The 16,719-nt window shown below is 36.2% G+C and overlaps 2 protein-coding genes across 3 annotated transcripts in view; both read right to left on the bottom strand.

Moving 5' to 3' along the window:
• Positions 1 to 707, bottom strand: part of LOC135466557 (vam6/Vps39-like protein) — a 45,089-nt gene extending 44,382 nt beyond the window's left edge. The window contains exon 1 of the mRNA XM_064744107.1: positions 535 to 707. Within this exon, the coding sequence (XP_064600177.1) occupies positions 535 to 607 (73 nt within the window). The 5' untranslated portion in view covers positions 608 to 707. The remainder of the gene's footprint in view (positions 1 to 534) is intronic.
• Positions 708 to 2,774: 2,067 nt separating this feature from the next.
• On the bottom strand, positions 2,775 to 16,553 carry LOC135466558 (translation initiation factor IF-2, mitochondrial-like). Of its 2 annotated transcripts, XM_064744108.1 has the most exons (17): positions 16,448 to 16,553; positions 15,408 to 15,661; positions 14,540 to 14,657; positions 14,169 to 14,231; positions 12,613 to 12,724; positions 11,866 to 12,026; positions 11,246 to 11,422; positions 10,759 to 10,808; positions 10,254 to 10,343; positions 9,808 to 9,932; positions 9,574 to 9,652; positions 8,812 to 8,937; positions 7,520 to 7,748; positions 7,059 to 7,196; positions 5,377 to 5,541; positions 4,337 to 4,477; positions 2,775 to 3,822 (listed from the first exon to the last, which is right to left on the bottom strand). In XM_064744108.1, exons 2-17 carry the CDS (start codon positions 15,654 to 15,656, stop codon positions 3,650 to 3,652), a joined length of 2,196 nt encoding a protein of 731 aa, XP_064600178.1. In that variant the 5' UTR covers positions 15,657 to 15,661; positions 16,448 to 16,553; the 3' UTR covers positions 2,775 to 3,649. The 2 variants fall into 2 exon arrangements, with proteins under 2 accessions (XP_064600178.1, XP_064600179.1); XM_064744109.1 differs by lacking the exon at positions 16,448 to 16,553 and having other exon boundaries at positions 15,478 to 15,495.
• Between the last annotated feature and the right edge of the window lie 166 nt (positions 16,554 to 16,719).

The raw sequence follows: 16,719 nt of genomic DNA, 5'->3' as shown, positions 1-16,719 counted from the left end.
TCTCCCAACTTCCGTAATATGTGAGAGCATCACCCAACAGATTTCTCCACAAACAAGCAGCTGGGTGTTAGTTTTCACTGAAAAGCCTGTGCTTTGACCTGGTGGAGGCATGTTTTATTACAACATTAAACATGCATTCTACTGAAATTCTACACTGGAAATCGTAATCTTAGTTGTAGTAAATTATAGGAGAGAATGATGAAGGAAATGAATACGTCTAATAGAAAGTGTTACTTTGGAATATTGTTAATTTAGAAGTTTATTGGCCATGAGAAACAACTCCAGCCTCAAACTGCAAACGCCACTGTCAGCGACTGGGTGCTAATGTTACAACTACTAACCTAACGCTACAATATATGATTTACATGCATTTCACGTATGGTGTGTCTCATACGCCATTCTTGTTAAAAAGCACGCACTGTTACGATCTGTTGTTGGTGCCCCTACACGCGAAATACAGCCTCTGGTGAGAATTAATCGGAAATGTTTTCTTACGCCCATGTTGTTGTTGTTACAATTGACAAGTACACATACCGTAACAAGCGATGGACTCTATCTGCAGTGGGAGTTTTTCCAGAATCGGAGCTGCCTCGTAAGCCTCGTGCATGGTGGTTTTATTATAACCATCTCCTGAGGACGGCAAACTAAGCTTAAATTATTTTTTTACGATAATGTCATGTTCATTTCACTTCTGACAGACGAGAAACCTCATGACCAACCCATTTTGACCTTTAAACACAGGAGAGGGCTTATTGATCCCAGTTATCTCCCCTTAATCTCTGCTACTTTATCATGCCTTCTCCCATAAATAAACGGTTTTAGAAAAAAAAAGTGTTGTCCTAAGTTTAACTTCATTTAACTGCACCAGCATGGTCAGCCAAGTACTTCCATCCATAGATCTTTTCATCTCATAAAACCAAAAATTGTCACAAAGTAAGATAAAGCTATTTCATCGTACACACTGCTTGTTGCTTTTAAATACTGCCTCTAAAAATTGAGCAAGAATGTGTTTACTTAGCATGTAATTTGACCCCAGATCTAAGTTACTTGTCTCATGACAACATCGCCCTGTTATAAAGATATTTCCATTGCCATCATATTTGTTCCTCTTGTTTGTTTTCTTCAGATTTAATGTTGCTTTCAGCATTATTTCGGTCATATTAAAACATTGTTTCATTGTCAAAAGATTGGGCCCATTGCTACCATACTTATAGTGCTGCCTCACTAAAATACCAATCCTAGGACAACAACCATATAATGCCCTACCCATCTATAACCTTACGCTTGAGCAATGTCAAGCCAGGTGTAGAATCAAGATTGTTAATTTTAAAATCATAGGAATGAACCAAGCAGGACATGAAATTCTATCTCCTTCTTAATAGTAATACAACTTGGTTAGTCCCCTCCAGTGATCAACAGGTTCATTTACCTGAGTTTCACAGCAGTGCTGGGCCTGCTTAATACTCCACTTTTGACAATTTTGACAAATTAGCTTAACTGCCACAATAAAAAATCTTTTAAATAAAAGGCACCTCCACGAATAAGTGGTTAACATTCAAGTATAGCTCAATAACGCAGGAACCAAGTCCAGCTCCTTCTGGTTTCCTGTTCTGTCGCACATGGGAAGGTCTGTAGGCAACAAGCAGATGGTTGTGGTTTTCCCTTGAGTCCTGCTCGGTTTCCCCCCATCACAATGCTCCATATTCTTGAGTACGGCATAAACACCAGTCAAATCAATAAATTCTAGCAAAACAGAAAAATGAAATATTTTGCTTTTTTTTTTTTGTTAACATTCACACAATAACTAGTTCACTTAACTTCGATTTTATGCCATATAGTAGCAGTGATGTCATGTCATGAATGGTGATATATGGGTGGAGGAAATCCGTATAACCTGGCGAAATTGTGTCACTTTGCCAGATACCAAACAAACCACCTGGTACATGTAGATATCCACATATCAATCAACAGGAGCTGATTTATGCCATAAGAGCAATGTCTTTGATGCCAAACAACCCTATAAGATTAAGGAATCATTCAATCAATAAATCAATCGCTTGAAAAAAAAAATATTAAAGTTTTGGTTAAATACAGTCAGTCGTCACTCTACCCAACCACAGCAATACATAAGAGATCCTGCATTTAAAACTTAAAGCAGACAAATGCCCAAAGGAATAGTTCGCTCTTTTGTACGGGCACATGTGATTGGTTAAATGCTGACAGTCTCTTTGTGAAAGCTGCCAAGACTGGTCAAAAGTGTCATTAAGGAGGTGAAGTAAACATAACCCTACTGATCACCTCACATCAGTGTTCTAAGCTGAGTCACTATTTTATTTATTTATTTGATTGGTGTTTTATGCTGTACTCCAGAATATTTCACTTATATGACAGCAGACAGCACTATAGAGGAGGAGAAATGGGCAGAGCCCAGGGGAAACATTCCCACGCACAGCCAGAGAGGAAGCCAGCAATGTGTCACAATAGAGCGCAGTGGTTAGCAAAGGGAAGGAAAGTAGTCTATACATGTATATTTAATTGTGGGTTAGAAAGGGACTCGTAACACAAAAATCTCATTCAGTTACATGCCTTTAAGATCATTATTAATGTCAACAGCATCTGATTTAGTTCACAGTATAGCACATTTATTGTCACAAGCATAAAAAAAAGAGTTACAAAGTACATTTTGCACTGTTAGCAAATTATCAGAAATAAAATTTCTGATAAAACAGAATGAGTTCAAGTTGAACGAAAATGTTCTCTGGAATAAAAAACAATTAAGAGCCAAACAAGGAGGTCAGCATGTTTTCTGTACATGCTGCATAGCTCTTAACTGTAAGACTATTGTTACATACCTTTATTCAATACAAGCCAAACAAATTAACAATTTATTTATTTATTTTTTTGATAGGTGTTTTACGCCGTACTCAAGAGAATTTCACTTATACGATGGTGGCCGGCATTATGGTGGGTGGAAACCGGGCACAGCCCGGGGAAACCCACAACCATCCACAGGTTGCTGGCAGACCTTCCCACATACGGCTGGAGAGGAAGCCAGCACGAGCTGGACGAACTCATAGCGACAGCTTTGGTGAGAGGCTACTGGGTCATTACGTTGCGCTAGTATGCTAATTAACTGAGCCACGGACACCCCCAAATTAACAAGAAATAAGGACTGTACAAAGACTGTATATTCTTATTAACAAACATACAAATATGTACACAAAACAAAATCTCCAAGAATGAAGTTCATACCATCACATGACTCACAGTTTTGTATATATAAACTTTAAATATGAGTGTGCTCAAATTTAAACATATATGTATGTTTGATAATTACAACACCCAGATTTTCATGATTATAACAAAATTTTGGTATCACACAACATTTTCACCGTTAACTTTTAACAAATTTTAACATGATCCTTACACGGGTTTCACTCTAAAGTGAATATTAAAATCACACTAGTGAAAAAAAAAACCTGAAATCCCAAAGCAATATTTCACAACAAAACCAATACAAATCATTAACTTCAGTCAGATCAGCTTACACAGACTTGTATTTCAAACGTATTTATTATAAATAATAATTAAAATAATTTTTTTAAATTTCCAGTTATCACAGGTAGGATCTGCCTAGATAAGGATATCATCAAAAGTTTGGTCTCCAGTCAATTGATTGTTCCAGATGTTCCAAATCATAACACACGACCTGGTCTCCAGGTTTTATATCAATTGACAACTCATCAAAACGGATCCCACATTCCACATCTGTCTTGACTGTATCCACTTCTTTCTTATGATGTTTTAGAGATAAAGCCACACCTATAAATAAATCAAAGTTAATGGCAGATACAAAAAAATTTGTATTTTTTCTTTGGGCTTAATATCACACTGAAATCACTTCAGATGCCTCAAAAGTATGTCTGACACTGACATATTACTTATTTGACTGGACTGGTGTTTTACACCGCACTCAAAATATTTTTCCCCTATGCATAGGCACTAGTTGAAGGAAACCAAGCAAAGGCCAGGGTGAAACCCACAACCTAACTCACACCAATCACATTGGTGAGAATGCTGTCGTGGGCTGAACTTGCTGCATTTGTGCGAGGCTTCTGGGTCACTGCAACGCACTTTTGCACTAACTACCGCGGCCATGGCAGCCCCTGTCTGATTATTTAGGTAAATGAGATCTCACAGTGTCCATAAAATTTCACTCCCAAATAAGAAACATGCAGTGCTGAGAAAAAAGAACTGAGACTGTGAAATATCAGGGGAAGGAATTTACATGCATGTTTCAGTCTGTTCACCGCTTTGTCAATCCAGCCAATATTACCTTCATAGACAATATCTACGCCTCTGACAATCCGGAATTTCTTCCTCTTGTTCAGAGACCCTTTAGTACATCTGCACCCAGCAACTGTGACTTTCTTCTTCCCTTCCGTCACTTTAAACACCTGCAACAGATTTGCCTCCCCTGAGGACAGTCAAAGAAATAAGAATTCAGAAAAAAAAATTACAATCAGGCCCGTTATGGGGAGCAAATCCCAATGTATCATAAGGAACATACTTTTCATACATTCCTATAAACAAAAATAAAGACAAAGACAAACTAATCCACCTCAAATAAATTAATATACTTTTGTACTAAGTTAATTATAAATGAAAGAACAGCAATTAGGGCTGTCAATTTTTCCAATGGCAGCCCGAAGAAAAACTTGAAGAGTAAAACAAAAATTCTAGGTCCAAGGACCATTTTCCTAAAACTTTCTCTCAATAAATGTCTGCTGTTTGAGAAGCAAAAAGCATGAAAATGTCATTTGATACACTGGCATAGAAAGCACACCCAAAAAGTCATTTACACTTGGATAAAAGTTTTACTCACAGCAATGCCAGAGTTACTTTGGCTTTAATACACCAACAAATGTTTCAATTTTAACTTATTCTTAGAAATAATCACCTATAAGTTGACAGAATTGTAACTTTCACATTTTGTCTTTCTGACCACGAAATAAAGGTCCAAATTTTGGATTCCAGTGGCTTTACATCAGGAGATTTGTCAGTGAGCAGTCATTTACCCTGTGCTCTACTTGGCTTCCTCCACTCTTTTAAGACTTTTAAGACTTAGGCCTATTCATAAGTGAAATATTCTTCAATGTGACATAAAACACCAATCAACTAAATAAGTATAAGTAACAAGAAAAAATGGCTGATGGGCGACCATAGGATGCAATAAACATGCATTTTGAAACTGTAGCCCATGATAAAGAAACAAGGATAACATCTCCAACAACAATGACAACCACAGCGCCAGTGTCTGATAGAGCTGATTGTCAGGGAAAAAAGAAGTTGTGAATGAGAGCTCTCAGGTCTAACCTGTAACATCTTCTCTAGTTGCTAATGGCAGTTGAGAACTTAGATCCTCTATCAAGTTGTCAAACAGTTTATAGATGACATTGTGGAGTTTTATTGACACCCTCTTTGATTTGGCCAAGGATGCAATGGACTGTGGGACCGTGACATTAAAACCATAGATGAATCCTGAAAACAAAGGGATTTAAAATAAAATTATTCTTGAAAACGAAAATTCTTTAATATTTAATGCATTTTTGTTAATAAAAACATGTAGTTATTGACAAGTGAAAATGCAATGCTTAGAAATGTAGTCAAATCTGATGTTTTTGTTTGTTTGTTAATATGGGGTTAAACTCTGGATATTATTTTGGTCATATTACAACAATATTTCCTTGTAGCAGTCCCAGTACCCATACGTTAATAGTGCTGCCTCACTGCAATGCCATGCTGAAGATACCAGACATAATGCCAAATCCAGCCATAGTATACTGACAGCAGGTTGTCCATGGCCTATCAAGGTTATGTAGCCCTAAGCCAGGAAAAAGTACCAAGATTGCAAAAATTTAAGTTTTCGATATGACCTGACTCAGAATTAAACCTGGGGTTCTTGCATACAAGGTAGGTGCTCTAACCTTCAGCTGTCTTGGGGCATTCTTTTTTTTTTTTCCTTTTTTTTCGTTGAAATATATTCTCCAAACACTTTGAAAACGCGTAACTGACAAACAAGCATTGAAGCTGAAAGATGTTTATTACTAAAGCAAAACAGGTTTATCGGCTGACTATCCAAAGATGAACACTGCCGACCAGATCAGAATATGTCAAATGTTATGGAGTTTTTTTTCCAAATGTCCACTGCATTCTTTGTTTTTTCATTGTGTTTATAAAAAATTTAACTTTAATCATTTCTATTCTTTTGCAAAATACTGGCGATTGTTTCGTGTCATCTTGTAAGAATCAAGCAATAAATAAAACCAGGTATTCAGAGAATACCGATAGACTGTCTGATTGAGCAGTTTATAAAACTGCATAATGTTCAAGTCATGTGATACATTAGAATATTGACCTCTAAATCAAAAAAAAAGTAAAATGATTGACACGTCATACACAGGTATTACTAATATGTTCTAATTATGTTGTGCCAAGATCTTGCCATTAAATCAACAAGAAAGACCAAAATTATTAAATTGTCACAATTACCACTGTTTATCTAAAGCATATAGATAGCGGAGAAATGACTTCATATGTTATGGAACTGTAAATCAGTGTGGTGGTAAACTGGTGGGGAGTTAGTGCACAACTTTACCACAGAGGACTTTGATATGCAAATCGCGAACGGCACTTGGCAACCAATGTACTATGGGATTCAACTGCCTGTGAATAGCTTAGCAAAATGATGAGCTTTGAGGTAAAAGACTTCCTCAGTCTTTGATATGCAAATTGCTGCAAATGATTAGCTATCTGTGTACTATAGGTACCCACTGCAACACTAGGATTGGTCAAAAACTGAAAACCAAACTGGACATCCACCGACAGCATCTGATCCCCCTCTCACATTACCTCCCCTTACTTCGTAAGGCGAGCTAATTATACTGGTCAGTATAAACCAGGTTCTTCATAGTTCAAAACAGTACAATCTAATGTTCACAGAATGATGGTTTTAATGCAGAAAAAAAAACATAAAGAAGCAAAACAAGCTCACGCACCATTAAATGATTCGGCCAGCTCTACATCAGTCTCTGTGATATTTCCAACACCATAATGAACCAGATCTAATTCACATTTCACAGAATTATAGGTATCCATGGTATCCAAAATGGCTTCCAGTGAACCGTCAACATCAGCTATGAACAGTCAAAGGAAGAAAGTGGTGAAAACAAAAATTTCTAGCTGAAGGTCTAAAAAACACAATATTAATATCCACTGGTTTTACTCTTGTTTAAATATTTAAAATCACTTGATTTCTATTCAAATCAAGGTCACAGGCTCAAGTCAAGTCACGACATGACAGGCTCAAATCACTCACTCCTACGACTGGGGAAGGCAAGGATTTCCTCCAAGTTATCCATTGAAAAAGCTGACCACAGACCACTGTATACAAGAAATTCTTGGCACAGCATTACACATTTATCAGTCAAATTTATAAATAATCTTAAATTCTCCTCACCTTTAACAACAACAGAGAGTTGTGGGGTTCCATCTCCAATAGCTATTTCCTTTTCTCTTGGCCCCTTCCTTTTCAATTTTCTGTACCCCATCTCAAACTTCTTCACTAACATCTGTTTGTACGTCTTTTCATGCTCTTCACGTTTGTCAGCTATGATCACAGAGTCTTCCTCTACCTTCTTTAACACTTCCTGGTTCTTTCGCCACGCAATGATTTCCTTAACTCTTTGCTGGTCACAATCAAAGAGAAATTTAAAATGAGAAGGTTAATGTAGTATAATGCAAATCAAAATTCTTAATAAAAATCAAATGCTGGTGCATCTACATGAATGTTTGTGTCACAAAGCATTTTAATATAAAGATACCGGTTTCATCAAAAAACAATTTATTTCATATTCATACTAAAATACTAGAACTGTAATTCTTCAACCTTTTCATATATTCATATTCTGAAGGCATTATTCTGTGATGACTGATAAAAGTATATTTTTGTGAAGCCCTGAAACTGACCAATATGACCAATGTAGTTTTGCCTCAAAAATCAAATTAAAACAGTGGGAAATTGTTTTTCTTTTATGATTACATTTAATCAAAATGAAGTGCCACAAATTTTTGACTCATGTTTGTCAGACAACAATGAAACTGTTTAGCTATCACCAAATGAGATGTTTTTACAGGTGAAAAAAATGTGCATGATTTTAAATAATACAGTACCGTCTTTCATGCTGTCCTCAAGGACATTTCATTTTATAAGACAGTGGTCAGCCTTATGGTGGGAGGAAACCCATGACCACTCACAGGGTGAACCAAATCATGAGCTTAAATCTGATCTCTGTAAAAGTTCTCTTAATCTTGGAAATACATGTAACTCTTACCTCTACCATAACTTTTCTTACTCTACGTCTTACTTATGGAAAAAAAATCTTTCCCTGGAATATTTACTAATTTTGGCAAAAAATCTTCACATGGAATGTATCTTTATCAAAGTAATAAATGTTACCTTAATCTTTTGTCTTGAACATTACTTAATCATGGAAATACTTTTATCTTGGTCTTTCAATGGAATATTTCTTAATCATGGAACAGAATCTTAACTCAATATTTGCACGGAAAATTTATTTATCTCTTTATTTAAGAAATCTTAAATAACTCTTAACAAAAAATATTTCTTCAACATGATAAATTAAATCTCATTTTCAGCCTATACCTGGTATAATCCTTAAACATGAAAAATGAAATCTTACCTCTGTCTCTGCCTGAAATATTCATTTATTACTTAAATCTAAATCTTACCTCTGTCTCTACTTGGAATATTTCTTCCCCTGCTGAAGGCAAATCTTTCCAGCCAATCATCTCCACTGCTGTGCTGGGTGGCGCTTCTTTCACCGGCTGTCCTTGGTCATCAAACATTCCCCTCACCTAATGAAACCAATTTTACCCAAAAATTAAACTTAATTCTGTATATAAATGGTTTTAATGGCAATTAACCTGTAGAGAAAAGCAAAATTTATGAACAAAATAACCAAATGAGGCAAGTTAAACTAGGTTCTTAGGTTCCAGATATTGATGATTTTTAACCACAAATTGGGCATTTTTACAAAAAAAAATTGCATTTTATTATCATCAATTACTAAATGCTACTAAATGAATATTCATGAAATGGGTAATTTGGTTATTATTAAACTAATATTTTTATATATTAAAGTTATTTCGGTTATTTCTTGTTGTTAGTAAATTTTCAAATATACATTCATCTCTAGTACAAGTACTGTAAATCTTCAACATTTTCAATAACTAAAGCACTTTCTTCTGTGGAATGTATGCATACAATTATTACGTAAATGATGCTAAAAGTGACCTGTTTGCATCTTTCAAGATGCAAGCTTCATAAAACAGTGCAAATTATTTCTCTACATCTCACAGTTCTCACAAAAGGTTTCGAAATATTGGTTGCAGAGGCAGCTGAAAAGGTTGATAACATAAAAGATTCTTTCTGATATACATTTCGTATAATTTTGTCATTACAAAAATTTGTTACAAAATAAAATGTCTTACCTTAGCCCAGGCAGTTCCAGCCACCAGGTAACTGCCTTTCTTCAATGTTCCTCTCTGAATTATTGCAGTTGTCAGTTTCCTACAAAGTGTCCACAAGAAGACTGCTTAATTTTCATCTCACAATTCAATACAAATATGCCAAACAAAAGGATCACAATTAAAGGTCACTGGATGCCTATTATGTTATGGTATAAACAACTGTTAGAAAATATCAAGCTTGTTTAAGATGCTCACCCCCTTCCTGGATCAGTTTTGGACTCTACCACACTCCCCTCCACCAGACCAATGAGATCGCCTTTCAACTCCATCAGCTCAGCTTGAGTTATAATAGCCTCTTGTAGTTCAGATACATTTGTTCCCTTCAAATAACATCACAACAAAGACATAGAATGCAATAAATGAACTCTTTATGGTAGCAAATATGAACCTACAGCAAAACAATGTTTAACTCTTCAAATCAGTACAAAAGGAATCTTGTTCCAGATCCATAATGTCACTTAAGGGAATGTTGACTGCAACAGCCATTAAGTCATAGAGCGTGAAAATAACACTACAAAGACTATAATAATTAGGAAACGAGAAAATCTCTGCTCAATCATCTGCAGTTATATTTTCCAGCTTGCCTTCTGCATTGTTCATTAAAGATTAGGAGAAATATTTGTTGGAATTCTGCCACAAACCTTAAGCGCTGATATTGGCACAACCTGAACATCTCCTCCCACCTCTTCCAGCATGATGCCATGAGCTATCAAACCCTGCTTAGTTCTCTCCTACAGATGGTAAACACGAAAACAAATGTTATGATCTATTCAACCACAGAATTACACCTACTGGATCAGTATTAAGAAAGACCTTGATTTGTTGCCATCATCTAAGTGTGAATATCAGCTATCTTGGAAGAAGAGAAAAACACAGAAGAAAAAAATGCTGAGATATTCTTTTCTTGCGAAAACTGCAAGTTTCAAATTTCAGCGTGAAAATTTCCCATACAGCCACAAAAATATCCCATCCACACAGATAAATATCGGCTATCTGCTTTTCAATACTGAGATATATGAATACTTCAAATTATGCCATTATTTATGTTGGCACTTTACATTCCAAAATTTTGAAATTACGGTTATACAATAACACCTGCAAGGCTACAGATTATTATGCTCCACAGAGGAATCAAATCTTACTAACCAAGTCAGCTTCTGGCTTGTCAATCTTGTTTATAGCCACAATAATGGAAACTGTAACATAATGAGACACCATGAAACAACATCTCTGAAATATCGCTAATTTGTTATTCTCTGAGAAATAAGATATACATATGTACTTCACACATGTTGAATCAGTAAAAATATCAATGCTTAAATAGTACTGCATGTTAGGCTCCCCTGATTGACTGAGTGACCAAGTTTGCCACCGATGTAACCAATATCGCATGAACAAAGAGGATACAAGTTAGTTTGACAATTTTTGTAGTCAGAAAATTTTCATGTTTCATGTTGTACATGGGAAGATGTGTCATTTTGTCTTACACACCACTCAATATCATATTATCAAGTACAAGCTGCTCCAAACAAGTGAAAATGACTCTCGTGTGGCATAAAATACGACTGAAATATTTTAATACAGAAACAAATTCCAAAATGCACTCTTGTTCATTTAATCTAGAAGACCTTACCCCCGGCATCCTGTGCCATTTGTATGGACTCAATGGTTTGCTCCATTACTCCGTCATCAGCAGCCACCACCAGGACTACAATGTCCGTGACCTTTGCCCCTCGTGACCTCATCGCTGTAAAGGCTGCGTGACCCGGAGTGTCAAGAAATGTTATGGATTCTCCAGATTGTAGTTTTACTGTGGTTTGAAAACAACATTACATCCCGGTAAGCATATTTTTTAAATCAGAACTTCCCATACTCATATCACAGATGATCCTCCACCGATGTTTAGACAGGTAAAAGCAAATTTTCAACGTTATGATCCAATATCAGCACTTGTGTTAATAAAACACCTACCTGTATATCTTATTCAACATACCACTGGTTGAAATTCTTACCACTGTGTTCACTTCTTGCCTAAGGTTTTTACACTATGCTATTTCCATCTGATTTAAAAAAATATTATTACTCACTACAAATTTTCACTGAAAAAATAGTATCTTGGAAATAAGAGATCTGGTTGGAATAAATATCTTTGTACTCCAATACAAAATGTCTGGATCTAATTGGATAAGTGGTAGTTATCTAGCTCTTACATTTCATATGCTACAAAATACCACAGGAAATACTTAGATCTACCTCGAAAAGCTCCAATGTGTTGTGTAATACCACCAAATTCCTGATCAACAACCCTGGACTGTCGGAGGTAATCCAACAGAGTTGTCTTTCCGTGGTCTACATGTCCCATAATTGTCACCACTGGGGGACGCTTGACTAGCACAGATGCATCAGGTGGAGGCCTAAAATAAGAATCATGTTATCAGCAATTCCACACATCAATAATATGAACTTTAGCTGCAGAAAAGTAACAAATTCCCCAAAAGATGTGGCAAAGTAAACAGATGTGGATATCATATAACGCTTCATATTAGACCACAGTTAATTTCATGTTATATGAAAGTTAGTCTTCTAAGCAACACAGGTAAGATTTGTTCCAAATGATTTCAAGAAAAGGCATACAGATTTTACCCATCATATGAGATAACATTTTCTTGAGTAATTAAACATGAAGTAGCAAACAGTTCAGTGCATTACATGTAATATACACTTATTATTCACACTGGATAATAACACACATCTCCTTATCCTAATTCTTCTAATTTTGGGGACAGATATTAGTAGTGTTGAAAGTGGAATATTACCTCTCTTTGCCAGCATTTTCGAAAAGTAAAGATATGAGTATGTTGTTAATTAGATGGCCTAACCATGTAAGAAAAAAAAAACTCTATATTCCTGCTCCAATTACATATATATTGGCTAAAATGAGCAGACCAGATGTGCCAAAAATTTGAAGAAATAATGTAAATCAATAACCACTGCACTTACTGTCTTACAACATCCTTGTTTTCTTCTTGTTTTACTTGCTTTTTGCTTTTCAATTCAAATCTAAACCCAGACTTCCTCACAACTTCTTGGATAATATTCAAACTGTTGATCACTACAAACAAACCATGGTAACAGTCACTTTCTCAGGACAAACATAACAATCACAAAGTATATTTAAAAATATGTGAATATAACTCAAATATTCGATATTAGCCACAGTATTATTTTTTTTATTTTTTTACTTTTATTATTTATACTTTATTTACTCATAATACATGCATGTGTATAACAATTGCATGACTGCTTCTTACACATCCTCAGCAAGGAGAGTGTGTGAGTACCTGGGGTTGTAGTTAACAATTTTTCAGTCATATGACGACAAAGGAATCCTTAGACTGCATGTAATGTGCCTCCTTGTTGCAGGGCGGTTTTCCACCGCTGTTTTATCTAGTGCTGCTTCACTGAGATGACTTACAGAAGGCAAGTAAGCCAACCCGCCTGAGCCTTCATAATGATACAGGTCAACCAATCATTGCACTATCCCCTTAATGCTGAACGTCAAGTGAGGAAGTTACAATTTCCTCTATTAAGGTCTTGGGTGTGATTCGACGCAGGACTGACCCTGGATCTACCGCCCCTGAAGCGGGCGCTCTACTCAGCAAGGAGATTTGTGCCAACTAAATGAATGTATTTGGTTTAATGCTGTATCAACAATACATGTACTTCAAACATAATGTAGCTTTAAGCCATAGTCATTCACTCATTCATTCATTCATTCATTCAAACAATAAATGGCATAGTGATGTGAAAATGCTGTAAATGGTGTACCTTTCCCTGCGCAATGGCGACTCAGGCCCACGAAGAGAAGTGTTCTTTAGTAATATCAGAGTACTACATGTACATTACCAATTTGCACGCAAATCCTCATAGCAGGAATGAATAACATCTTCCATATAAGACTTTTCTAAGATCAATCAGACCTTCGTAATCTAGCAAAATGTGCAACTTAGTCATCAGCAAAGTTTTAGGTCATTCACCATAGATTACATAGCTTGAATGTACATTACTTAACGCAGAAAAGGCTTCCATGACAGGGTTTTTTCATGTAACATGACAATAAGCGAGATCAGCGTCAAACACAGCATTACATGTAGATGTTAAAATGGGGTACTTAACATCTGTGGAACACAGAAGAAAAAAAAAAGAAAGAGATTAAGGGAGATATAGACCATACATTCAGATACATGTCAAAACAAAATTGACTTAGCCTAAGTATTCCGAAGCATTATACTCTATAAAGTTGTGCTGTTAGTCAGTTTGCGTATCGGTCAGATTTTGCACATCCTATCTTTTAATAGGAGCCATTCATTTTAGTAGGGGCCAGAAGATGACAAGATGACATCAACTTTTTGTAGGATGTGACAGCCACTGGACACATGAACTCATTTTAGATTATGATTAATGGGGTCAAAGCCACAAGCAACAATATTATTACATTCTTAATAAGGCCATACATCATGTAACAGTAAATGAAGCACACAGAGAGTAAGCCTTACCTGAATCCTCATACTCAAATCTATCCCCATCTTCCACAAACATCAATGCCTCAAACACATGATCTGTAAAAATAAATATGATTATATATTTCATAAAAGCACCCACTTAAACTCAAATGAAATCCTCTCAAAAAGTCTATAAAGACAACTAAAAGTGCACCTTCAGTGAAAATGCCATGTGTGACAAACTTACTAAAATGAACATAGCTACATACTCAAACCCCATACAAAAAATGAATATTGATAAGCTGTTTTGGTGGCAAACAAAAACACTTTTAAGTGACACTTTACCAGGTAACACAGGTAGCAATTGTTGCAGCTGAAGTCATCACACCTTTGTATAACCACTGTCATAAACATGCTGTACAAACCTGTATCTTTCCCCATGGCGTCTGCTAACTCAGCAACTGTCATCCTGTCTGATATCATCACAACACGACTCTGGGGCTTAACCTTCAGGGACTTAGGGTTCACGCGGATAGGTTTGATCTGAAAAAAGACCAAGATAGTTCAGAAAATAAGATCACAGGAAAACAGTTCAATTCAACTTCACATACTGGTGGCAAGATATACAGGGTGTCCCAGAAGTCATGCACCATCCTGAGTTTCATTTTTTTTTCTGTGTTTCAGATTTAATATTGATTTTAAATTTTTTTCTCTCTTTCAGAGTTAATTATGGCTAATAAACTAACTGTACAAGAAAGAGTTGAATTGGTTTTTATGTTTGGAAGAGAAGGGGCAACACACCACTCTGTAGCTCAAGCATTCAACCTCAACCTGGATGATCCGCGACTTCTGGGACACCCTGTATATTTATGTACATGTAACTGGCCAACTTTCTGATTGTAACTCCAAGTAAAGTCAAGATGCAGATTCTACTTAATTATCCAAAAAATAGCACAGATTTGTATGTGATATCATCAGCCCACATCATAAAGAGTGAATCAAGTTTTGTCTACATGTATTTCACCAAAAGGTTTCTGCGAAAAATACAATCTGAGAGGCATATAAATGCCTAAAGTGATACTTTTGATGCCCATGCTGATAAAGATTCAGTCAAACTTCACAAAATCTCTTAAGTGGCCCTGTAAGGTGGATAAATTAATCAGTCAAGCAAAGTGTATCACTTGAAAAATGCTAAACTTTAGGCAAAATATGTACTACAATTTGATAACTTTTAACATTTGGATCTCCAGAATCTGAAAACAATGTCGCACAATATAAGTCAAGGTGACTTACCAGCTTCCTCTTTGTATTTTTAGGTTTTGCAACATGCAGTGTACTGGCCCTGTGAAACATCTGGACATACCCAGGGACTGTCTGCAGTGATGTACAGTTCAGGTTGGTGTCATAAACACAGGCAGGCTTAGGCTGCGTTAAAGGTCCACAGCCTAACCATCTCATTACACAGAGACTTGGGGTGGGGTGTGAGTGACCCAGCAGTCTAAAGACTGAGGGAGCAAGTAGATGAGTTTTTCGGGAAATCATGGCCCCTAAAAAGTGAAACCAGTACAAAACATAGCATATAACTTTTTGTCATGATGATTTCGTAATAACAGAAAACTGATGTACAATACCTTTTTCAATCACTCCAGCCTCTTGACAGAAATATAAAGCCCTAAGCTTGTTCACAAACATAATAATATAATAAGAGCATGAACAGAATCTTTCCCACCTCTCAACTGCACACCTGGTTGTTACAGGTAACATCCCACTATGATAAAAGTGATGTTCTCACAATTAACATATTATTATCAGTATCACCCTCTGTAGTCTGTTACTTTTTTGAGGAGTGTATCTTTGACTCATGGCCCTTCTCATTCTAGCTATGAATTTTTCAATGCAAACCAGAGAAATGGCTGCAGATGGTCGATCCCTAGTCTGGCGTCTGATGGTTGCTATGCCCAAATTGGGGTCTCTACATCATCATAGCCTGGAGACCATGCAAAACTGAAGAAAACAGATAATGCTATCTAAAGGGAAAAGCAACGTTCAAACTCTAATGTATTTTGTCTTACTTGAGTGAGAATGCACACAATACATATATACCCCTATGATTTTTCACAGCCAAATAAAAGTTCTTATGCAATTATGTCATACATGTGTTGTTGTTGTTCTATGATCAAACCGGGCAAACCTAGACAGGACTGACAAGTGCGGCTATACCAAATGTGCTAAGACTAAGACAAACAAAGTATAACAAACAAACTAACAAACTACAGTTAGACCGCAATTATTCCGAATATAATACAGCCATACGGCATAAATGGTTTTCTCACTGAATTGTATATCAAACACGTCTTCTCTTTCATGGGGGCTGACATCTTGGTTTATACCAAAAGAATCACTCTTGCTGTCCAAAAAGCGGAAACGGACCTTAAGCGTTACAATATGTACACTTGCAAGGTATATCCAATAGTTTGTTTTGTGCATGGCATGCAGTGATTACACACTAACTGGAAAAAAGGAAAGGGAAAGGGAAACTTTTCTTAATCATTATTTGCTTTACATCAATGCATCATGATTGATGAATTGCTAAAATACCGCTTCT

Source organism: Liolophura sinensis, chromosome 6 (assembly GCF_032854445.1).
Source record: "Liolophura sinensis isolate JHLJ2023 chromosome 6, CUHK_Ljap_v2, whole genome shotgun sequence".
Taxonomy (NCBI): Eukaryota; Metazoa; Mollusca; class Polyplacophora; order Chitonida; family Chitonidae; genus Liolophura; species Liolophura sinensis.
This window is presented reverse-complemented; position numbering and strand designations above follow the sequence as displayed.